At 34.2% G+C, this 11,181-nt stretch overlaps 1 protein-coding gene across 1 annotated transcript in view; it reads right to left on the bottom strand.

The window, feature by feature from the left end:
* The window catches only part of TLL1 (tolloid like 1), a 185,106-nt gene that overhangs the window by 107,707 nt on the left and 66,218 nt on the right, over positions 1–11,181 (bottom strand). The window contains exons 2-3 of the mRNA XM_015567762.1: positions 4,009–4,119; positions 350–430 (exon numbers count right to left, since the gene is read on the bottom strand). Coding sequence (XP_015423248.1) covers positions 350–430; positions 4,009–4,119 — 192 coding nt within the window. The remainder of the gene's footprint in view (positions 1–349; positions 431–4,008; positions 4,120–11,181) is intronic.

The raw sequence follows: 11,181 nt of genomic DNA on the forward strand, positions 1-11,181 counted from the left end.
TCAAGCAGCCAGGATATTTTTCATTTGATTAAAACTGATGTAGTTCCATGGTTAATACAACACCGTGATGTGATACTCCATTACTAGAAATACTCATTAACAATACTATAAATACCTAATGCATTTTTAAATAAGGAGAAGCTGAAAATACGTTAACAAAACATTGCAATTGTCCCCCATTAAGTTCTAAAGGACTTACATCAAATATCAACTAACAATAAAAATAAGGGACTCTTTCTTAGCATATATCCTTCACATACTTTCCATCATAATGGCAAACTGAACTGCTATGAGTATAATATTTACTGTACATCAAGTCAAGCGTCTGCAACTTTAAACATTGATATACCAGAGCCAATTCTTCTTATCCTGTCTATAAGTTGGTAGAGGGCCCCTCGTTTCTTTGACATACCATGGTCTCCATATCCACCTTAAAAATAAAAATAAAATAGTTAAATCAAACTCTGTACATTGAAGCTCTTGTAAATAAACAATTATAATAGGCTACATTAATTTCTCTTGTGACATCTTTTTTTAATGTGGTCTTAGAAAGTTAAAGGCATGAATGTCCATAAATCTTAGAAGAGGAGAACAATTATACATTAGCAAATTTTGGTAACTAAAACTAAGGCTGTGAGGGGAGGTCCAGAGAGCACTCTCCATGACTTTATTTGGACAGCACGGAAACTGAGTCATCTATTGGTAATTTGAAACATTTTTCTTCGCTGTGGCAATGACATCACATGGGATGACAGCAAGTTGCTGCCCTGTTGCCTGCATTCTAGCTATTTCCCCAATGCAAACTGAACATTTGCAGACGCCAAATCAGCAAATGGAAATAAAAACAGTAGAGAAAACGGAGAGAGTGAATTTTGTTCCCAAGTTAGGATCAAAGTTACAAAAATAGATGTAAGTAATTTTATAACTTAAAAGGTAGAAGCAAGGGTCAAAAAAGGGAAATATGTTTTCTTGGAATTTTAACCACAAAGACTAGAATAGGTAGATTCCTGTCAGAAGTCAGAAAACAGATTATTTTATGAAAATCAAGTCCTCTTATTCTAGGGTTTTAATAAAAATGCTATCTCAACTTTACCACCTAGTTTCCCTTCTTGAATTTTTGATAGACAAATTACAAAGAGGTATCATTGAGCAAACAACCAATATGATCACAAATGATATCAGAACAAGTGCAAATGAACTCATACCACAAACTCATGAGTCTCTTCGGGCTAAAACAGTGAAAGAGGACCAGAAGTTCATAAAAAGAGCAATCTGGACTTTGAACTTTTGCCTCTCAATATCTGTTTTTCTCCCTTTGAAATTAACACTGTAACTTAATGACCTAGATTGAAGCTATTAACAAAATAATAAAAATTATTACCATATAAGCACCTTATCAAAAATCAATTAGGTCCTTATAAGGTAAACATGTTAGAGTGCTTGTTCACAGTCTAAGATTCTGTTTAATTATCTGCATTACATGGTCACATTTTTGCTGTGCCCCTTGAGAAAAATGTTTGAAATTTTTTTCATTGAACATTTTAGAGAGATGAGATAATACTTAAACATGTTCATTCCTAAACAGTTACAAGAAACATTTTTAAAAAATGGCATCTATATGTTTAAAGTGACCATTATTAACAATTATGTTTCATATTCTATAGGACTGAAACAGATTGTGAGAAATAAATGTCTTAGTATTAAGGTAATTAGGATTAGAGTAATTTTAGACTTGACAGATAAAATGTTTCAAGGCTATCAAAGTGAATAATGTTTTTATATTTAGGATTTTTGAATAATTTTTATAGGCATGGAAATAAAATTCTATCTAGATAGTTCACTGGAATAGAAAAAAAAATGAATGAAATAGGTGGTGATTTCTCACATATTCCAAAGACAAAATGAAAATATTCAAACTAAATAAATATTTTAGGGAAAGACCATATATTTTGAAATTAGGAAATAAGAAATAGAATCAATTCAAAATAAACTAAAAAGAAAGGAAAAAGATAAAGTAAAAAATAAAACAGAATACTTTTACATTGAAATGTAACTGAATAATGCAAACTACTTTCAAACACGTACCTTTCACATATTCATTTAGAATATGTTGTTTTTATGATTGAGAGTATAACCTGCTTTATGCTATTTACCTAAAATAACGATAGTTTTCTTCCAACTATTACTATTTCAGAGCTTAACTATAAATGGAATGACAAAATTAAATAGTATTACCATTTTTTAAATCACAGAAAATGAATTCTCCCAGTATGAAGAGAGACAATGGGTTAAAGAAATGACCTGACCAAAGTTGAAGCGAACAAAAATTTATGTAAGAAATGAAATGTAACATGATAAATCAAGGATTTGCTGAGTTGTTTCACTGCTCTCTTGTCCAAATCCATTGTCTCTGTGGCCCAGTTAAGTGTGAGATAGCAACTGGAGAGTTGTCAATACAAGTGTCCTACAGGAATGTACTATATGTGAGCACACTGCAATGTAGTGTTCCTCCTATGTTTGGGATATGTTTCAGAACCTACACATAACAAAGGTTAGAGCATACAATTCTTAAAGTACTATGTATTATCATTTTAAATAAATCTGTTAAGTTGTGTTATGATATAAATTTCTTATATGTGATAGTGGTATTTTGATTATATACGATAATATCTTTATTTTTTTTTAATATATTTTATTGATTTTTTACAGAGATGAAGGGAGAGAGATAGAGAGTCAGAAACATCGATGAGAGAGAAACATCGATCAGCCGCCTCCTGCACATCCCCTACTGGGGATGTGCCCGCAACCCAGGTACATGCCCTTGACCGGAATCGAACCTGGGACCTTTCAGTCTGCAGGCCGACGCTCTATCCACTGAGCCAAACCGGTTTCGGCGATAATATCTTTATTTTTAAGAGTGAATGCTAATCTACTTAATATAAAAATGCTATGTAGTTTGCAATTAACTTCAAAATGTTTTATGCATGCTTATGCATGTATACATGCACATACACACAGATCAAATATGATAAATGTAACAATTATTGAATCTTTAAGTGGGAATACCATTGTGGTGGTGCCTCTTACACTATCCTATCAACTTTTCCATATGTTTGAAATTTGGCATAATCAAAAGGTGCAAAAAAATCAAATTGGACAGAGATATTAATTCACAGTAAAAAGTCTTAAGCCAAGTTTTTGTCTGCTGGATACCACAAATAAACTATATATTTTATTTTCCATAGAACAGAAGAAAATAAAAATAGTACTGGGTTTGAGGGGAGATTCAATGAGATCTAAAGCACTACATTGAGTGAATATTTTAGTTATAACTACAAAAAGAATTTTTAAAGTTGCAAATGTTCTCCAAAATATAATACAGAATAAAAATCATCAAGATAATATGAACAATTTTCAAATTTTAATAAAAATACTTTAAAATGAGAACTCAAACAATCTTTTAAATATTACAAGTCTCATATAGGCACAATGTCAAACAACTATAATTGTCTTCCGGGTTTTTCTAAAAATTATATTAAAAGATAGATGAGTTTTTCTAACTAAGTCTGTGTATAATGACTCTATGAATACTTTACATTTTGCAACTGGAAATGGGAGGCAACTGAATATAATGCTCAAGAGTGACATCTGGCCTTCCTGGAATTGAGCTTTGGTCCTGACTCAGACACTGCTTGGCTGTGTGACAATAAGCAAACTCTATAACCTTCTAAACCTCAGTCTCCACATTTGTAAATCACAATTACTTTAGTATCTACCCTCTTGGGGTTCTTGGAGGGATTCAAAGAGTTAATCTCTCCAAAGCACTTAAACATCACAACTTGTTGGTTAAAGAAATTAACTAATGAAATAAAATCTATGAGCAAATCTTTAATTTCTAAATAGGCTCATTGGTGTCCAGGAAATCAAAGTTGTTGAGAGAGACATTATAGCATTCAAAGAGTATATTCTCTTCTAAATTAATGCAAATTGAAACCAATACAACCATACCTGTGGTATGTCCAAGTTTTCCAAAGGGGTTTTGGGTAAGGTCAATTGTTCTATCAATTTGAAAGATATTTAAGTCTTCATCATCTAAGGCAATATCACCCCAAAACACAGCTAAAAAAAAAAAAAGAAAAGTTCAATTAAAGTGTAAAACATTTAAAAGCAAAATCAATGCAAACAAGGCTCATTAAAAGATCAGCATAAGCCTCCTTATTGATTTGAGTCCAAAATTAACCAATCACTCAGTACTATCAGAAATCAACATGTAATAACTTTAGGAAACCACAAGCTTAAGAGAAATAATAAATTAATCATGAGATAGTAAAATATAGACAAATGCCTTGAAAGTTCCAGGATACTTGCTTTTTGATACAAGTTTACACATTTTTCTTTTTAAAATTTTGCTTTAGATTTTTCTTCTGCAAAACCAAAAGTAAGGCAACACATGAAAAATTTAGGAAGTGACAAAATCCATGCTTTTCAAATCACTGTCCTTTACTGGATTCAAACTGTAATACTTACGAATTTTAGCTATAAAATGCTAGCTAATAAAATTACTTATTTTGTGAAATTTAAACTTTAATCCTGAAAGTTATACAACGCGTTAGGCTTTGACCAAAGGTTTAACATATAAAATTATTTACCCAGTTTAGTTCCCTCGTAAAAATACTGATATGCGATAAGGGATTAGGTTTATGTACAAATCCAGAAAGGAAGAAAATAAAAATTAGTTCAATGTAGTTTATCAGTGCAACATACAGAAACATTTTTATTAGAATTAGAATTCTCTCGTTAACCCCTCTCCTGCGCTCATGTCAAGGGCATGGCAGCCTGTAGAAGTAAAGAGATGTTTGCTATCCTTTACCATCATAGAAACAAAGCAATGAAAAGTCTGTACAACAGTTTATAGCCCTGGCCAAGCGGTTGCTCTTGATTCCTCAAACTGAATCCAGATTCTAATCAGTTTCACTCACAGGCAACAGAAACCTCTGATGCTCCACTTCCCCTAAAGCCAGACATCCCAGGAAATAGTGGCCTGCCTAAATGAAATATTTTGTTATTATATAAAAGGCTTGTTAGTTTTCATAAAAGTAAATTTCGCATTGTCTTTTTTTTTTCTTCAAGATTTCACCCTACTTTAAAGTAAATCCAAATTTGGTAATTATTTAAATCTTCCATCACATGTATTTATTATACAAATTGTTGTGGGCACTGACTGGCAGTGACTCTCAGCCTGGCTTGCTTCCTTAGTGCGGGGGTGGGGGTGGGGGAAAAAAATGAGTGCGGTTGGGGGGGGGGGATAAGGGGGGGCAGCTGGAGACACTAATGCTTCTCTAGCACCAGTTTGCATAGGAATCACAGTGGACTTGGTTAAAATGCAAGCTCTGATTTAGCTGGTCTGGAGAGAGGCCTCAAACCCTACATTTTTAACAAGCTCCCATTAGTACAAATAATTACCATTATCATCATCTATATTATTAGTATTTTTTTTTTCCTGCAAGAATAAACTTTTCCTTTCTTCTGAATCAGCTGGTTGACTTGAAAGCTGAGGCATTCAACCAAACAAAACACAGTTTGTCAGTACCACATTTATATAATAAAAGTAGTATGGTAAAATAAAACTCAAATGTGTTTTCGATTTTTATTTTCTTGTAATGACTTTTCACGTGCAATAGGATTCATGTCTTGATGGATTATATCAAACAGAGATCAGCAGTCCAAGGATACAATCCTTCACAGAAGCAAAAACATTACTTCTGGGGAGACGAAAAGGCACAAGGCCAGACAATTCTTAAGAGGAGACAAAACTTTTCTGGCGCGCATAAGCTCATTTCTTATTTGTCATTTTTTCCGAACTAATAGCTTCAGAAGAGTTAGGTGGTTCTCAATATGCCAGGAACTGCTTCAGGAGAAAACCAAATATTTCTTTGAAAACAAGTAGTTGTGAGTGACTAAGCCAATTCATTTACGTGTAAACTTGATAGCCTGTAAGTCTTATCGATCTTGAAAATTTGATATGATTATTAGAAAAAAATAGACATATTGGAATTTTCAATCTAATACAATTTTTTTTAATATTTATTGATTTGAGAGAGCAAGAGGAAAGGAGAGGAAGAAAGGAAGGAAGGAAGGAAGGAAGGAAGAAAGGGAGAGAAAGAAACCCCAATTTGTTGTTCCACTTATTTATGCATTCATTGCTGATTCTTGTATGTGTCCTGACTGGGATCAGACCTGCAAGCTTGGCTATCGGGACAATGCTCTACCCAGCTGAGCTACCCAGCCCGGGCAGCTATCACATAGATTAAAATGCACAATTTCTTTCTGTATATTTCACACGTTTAAAGTTTTCCTTAAGGTGTCCTATTTCATCATGCTTAAAATATTTTACTTATCATTGGTATAGCATACTGGATCAAGACAATTGATATTAATGTGGATTTAGAATTTGCATTATAATCTAATATATATTTGTTATTTAGCTCCGAAATATTTGTAATTCTCAAGTGCACTTTGGAGTTTTCTGTTTTTCTTTCTACAGGGTATTTTCTATTTATTTTGCATTAAAAAACGAAACTAGAGAGAAGGTTTTTAAACTATGAATTATCACTCCTGTGCTCCATTTAACAGAGTGATTTGAGGCTAGTGAGAGCAGAACTTGAAGCAATATAGGAAGCCGGTTATAGATGACAGTACAAGGGAAGGGCCCAAGTGCAATTATAATATTTCCTATCTGGAATTCTGCTTGGATTCCTATGGTCAAAAATGGGTTGAGAGCTAACCAGTAATTCAAAATGTCAAAAAGAACGATTTTTAAACTACATGGAAAACCACAGGTTTTGTTTTTCTCCTGAAGACTATGTGCATTCATTGTACTACAAAAAAATTTTTAATCGGAGACCAAGAAAGACAAAATAAACACATTTTAGAAAAGAGTGTTTGTGAGAATACGTAGTCCAACACTGTGGTTCCCTATACCCTAACTTCACACCGTGTCTGTTCCACTCACTTCCAGATCCCCCAGTGATCCTCCGCCCTGCAGCTTTGAAGCTGGGGTCCAGGGACCAGCTTCAAGGAGGCTTCCAATCTGTGATTTCCTAAAAGCTGTCTGCAAAAAATATGCATGCGTTTATGAACACAGTCACCACATGTCCTGCAGGGGAACGGTCACCGGTGGACCACACAAAGTAAAGAACCACTACTGATGTCAAAAGCAGAGCCTTTCAGTCGACTCTGGAGAAAATACTTGCAAACTCAATACCCTCAGGAAGATGAATATATTTACTTGAATGAATGCTAAGACATCTGATAGCGGATTACTGCTTAGAGGAACTCTAATAGACAAGTGGCTAAGAGCCTCCTCAGGCAGCAGCGACAGAAAGCCCTCCCGGCAACCTGGTGTTCCCGACTAACCATTAGGTGTCTCATCGTTTCCATGTCCTGCCTGCACTTCTCTCAGAAATAAAGCAACACATGGGCTTTCATAATATGTTTTCAACCATCTGATTCCTCAATCTCAATTTAAAAACACCGACCGCAGGAAGCATGTGCTGCTGCTCACCAGTAACCCTCACTGCCAGAGGGCCTGACATAAAGTAGGGCCTCAATGTGTGTCCTAAGGCACAAAGAAAATATAAATAAGAAATGCCACGGAATGGGGGATACAAAGCGTACAGCAAAGGGGAGGCTAGCCATGCTACATACTTCACAAATTTATCTTAAGACCTAAAATACCAGATATGCAACCATTCCAAAGAAGGAGTATTTCAAATTCGTCCCATCTAAAATGGATTAATTGTTTAATAAAAAACAATTAAAAGGCAGCTGCTGCCTTTCGTCATTATTTCAGTAGTATATATTAAGTGTAGTTATGGAAAATGTGTCCCCTTTTTTTTAAGTCCCACACTGATATGCTCAGAAAATGCATGACTGAACTAAACAGATCAGATATCATGAGATTTATGGGATTTGGAGAGATAGCTCAAAGACTCAACAATAGCCGAGAGCACTTTCTTATTACACACTTTTTTCCATATAGATCTTGAACTTTCTGCTTTTATTGATATTGGATTTAGGGAGGAAACATTGTGTCATGTGAAGGCCTGCTCCAGTCTCCAAGAAAGGCCTAGTGAAAATTTCCTCAGACAAGAGCAACAGTGAAGGCTCAAAAGTCAAATATTTTTACATGATTGACAACCTCTAAGAAAATTCCCAAGGAAAAGTAAGATCTAGCAAAACTTCTAATATATACATTTTGAAGACAATGTTTCACTACTTAAAAAAGAAAACAATTTTCTGGTGTCATTTCATATGCACACACTAATTTTTTTCTTCCATGATGACACATATGAAAGTTAACTTACGTTCCAAGAAACAATTATCCAAAATTTTAAAAGCTCTTGATACAATACAAAGATAAAGAAAGATACATTCTTATATAGACTCTCAGAAATACTCTTCTAAAGAATAAGGGTAAGAATGTTTTCCATCTAGCACATTCTTAAATTTCTAATAATAAAAAAGTATTTGCAATCCAGTTATTTCAGTGTTTTTTTCTTTCCTTAAGAAAGCATCCCATGCAGTATTTTATTTAAATAATTTATACTTTTTTTTCAAGATCTGCATTTTCACTTCTACCGTATACTATCACAAACTGAACAAATTCATCCAAACTACAATTAAAGAGTGTGCATACAGTTAGCTACAAATGATGAGCTCAATAAGATGTGCAACCTTTCCCTCATAAACTGAATTAAAAGGTGCTTCTGAGTAACATGACTCTTATGTGGCCACTTTAAAACAAGATGCCTTTATCTACCAAAGCAGATTTTTTTTTGGAGTGGGGGTGGGGGTGTGGTGCAATAGACTGTTTGGATCACTGGTTATTAAAATAAATAAATAAGTAAACTGTCCAAACATTCTCCAAATTTAGAGGTCCCTTCACAGAACAAAGAACTGCTGCAAGAGTTAAACACAGTCTTCTTGCCGAAACCGGTTTGGCTCAGTGGATAGAGCGTAGGTCTGCGGACTGAAAGGTCCTGGGTTTGATTCCAGTCAGGGGCATGTACCTGGGTTGTGGGCACATCCCCAGTAGGAGGTGTGTAGGAGGCAGCTGATCAATGTTTCTCTCTCATCGATATTTCTAACTCTCTATCTCTCTCTCTTCCTCTCTGTAAAAAATCAATAAAGTATATTTAAAAACAAAACAAAAAAAAACACAGTCTTCTTTAATTCTTTCCTGAACACGAGATAAAATATAATATCAATACAAAAGCAAATGTTTGATTTAAAATACAAAAACAAATAAACATGCATATACACATATACCACGCTAGAGCAAGAAATATTCCTCCAGAATATGGTGGTATTTGATAATAAAGTTAGTTTTCATGATATGGAAGAGTTTCAAGATTAATCTAGATTGATCAATAGATTCTGAACACAGAACACAAGCAGCAAGTTGTCTTTTTAAATCTTTTTTTTTCTGTTTCAAAAGCAATTTGGCACTACGAATATGATTAAATGTTAAGTTTTCAAATAAACATATCTTTCTTTTTTAAGTCAGAAAACCAAAATTTTCCCATAACAAAAGATTCATTGAAATACCATATCAATCTGCCTTTATAGCTCACAATGCCCGTGGATAGGATTTCTCAGGACATTTTTAAAATATCACCCATACCACAAATATTCATTTTGAACTCTTTGTCTCAAAAGAGAAAACATTGACAGAAAAGAACTTTGATCAAGAACTGTATAAATAAATATTGAAAAATTTTAATTCATCCTAATATTTTGTCGCAAGCTTTAGTTAAATGAAATATTGATAGTTCTTACATATTTAAAAACTGCCTTCCTTATACTGTGCAAATAATGAATATACTATAGTCAACCACTAGCAAATTTGGTTTATATTTCCCAGGTTGGACATCTTGTAATGACAGAGCAAACACTTGTTTTCTTCTTTCCTTTAGCCCCATTATTATTTGCATTTGTGGCCAGTGTAGGAATCAACCCTGATACTTCTTTTTACATTAAGTCTGTTTATTTTCTAAATATTGACACTAGCTCTTGGAGTAAATCTTGATGTCTTTCTGGAAGTAAAACTGTTCATGGGCATTTACTACTTTCTATTTTCTAAGCTATCTTTTGCCCACTGGCTGGTCTCCCCAACACAAACAGAATAATCTTTTCTCCCACTTTTTTCCATTTTCATTTGGTCTACTATTATGATAGGTTAAGAGAGAAAATGCTGCATTCCAACCTTTCTGGTTATTATTCATCATTGTAAAACATTTCCTCTTGGGCCCAAGTCAGGAGCTGGAGTCCTTTTCCTTCGGTTAACATCTCCCACTGTACAACCCACAAAACAACGTGTGCTCAGCGAAGTAAACTTTACGAAACTTAAAAATGCACCGACATTCTAAAAACTTGACTCCACATACTGATTTCTATTTCTTCTCTTCATAGTCCTAGCGACCTTCAACAATTGAGAGGATAATTAAAGGAACTTTATTCACACCGAAACAAGCAAAAAATGGAAATATCTGGGACATGTCCCCAGTCAAAATTATTTTCAACATTTTAAACTTTTAAAGTTCCATAAAGTGTCAGGAAGTTATACTGATATCAAACGTGTGGTGCTTACTATTAACAAAGTACCCTCATCACCATTATCCCCTTTGAGCCTTGGAAAACTCTAGGATATTGATTCATACTACTAGCCTGCTCATAAATTTACTTCTTAAAAACTAACTATTCCTTACTACTTATTGTATCGTTATAGCAGTTTATTATCACTGACTTTAGTCATTTGTCAAAGTTAGATATTAAGTCGGCAGTGCTGCCTGGCTAAAAATTTCAATTTGAGGTCATGCTGGTGACTCAACCACATGAAGGTGTCATGTGAGATGTGAAGGAATGGTGGTTCCTTTCTTTGTAGATTTGCAGAAGCAAGGATGGTACCTGTACTGTCAGATAGACATTATATACTTTGTTGAAAAATGGAAACGTCCAATTTAAAAAAAAAAAAAGTGCAGAGGACCTGAATAGGCACATCTCCAAAGAGGACATACAGATGCCAACAGACATCTGAAAAGATGCTCAACGCCACTAATCATCGGAGAAATGCAAATTAGAGCCCCAATGAGCTATCACCTCATACCTGTCAGAATGGCT

The sequence above is a fragment of the Myotis davidii genome, unplaced genomic scaffold, assembly GCF_000327345.1.
Source record: "Myotis davidii unplaced genomic scaffold, ASM32734v1 scaffold1324, whole genome shotgun sequence".
Classification (NCBI taxonomy): Eukaryota; Metazoa; Chordata; class Mammalia; order Chiroptera; family Vespertilionidae; genus Myotis; species Myotis davidii.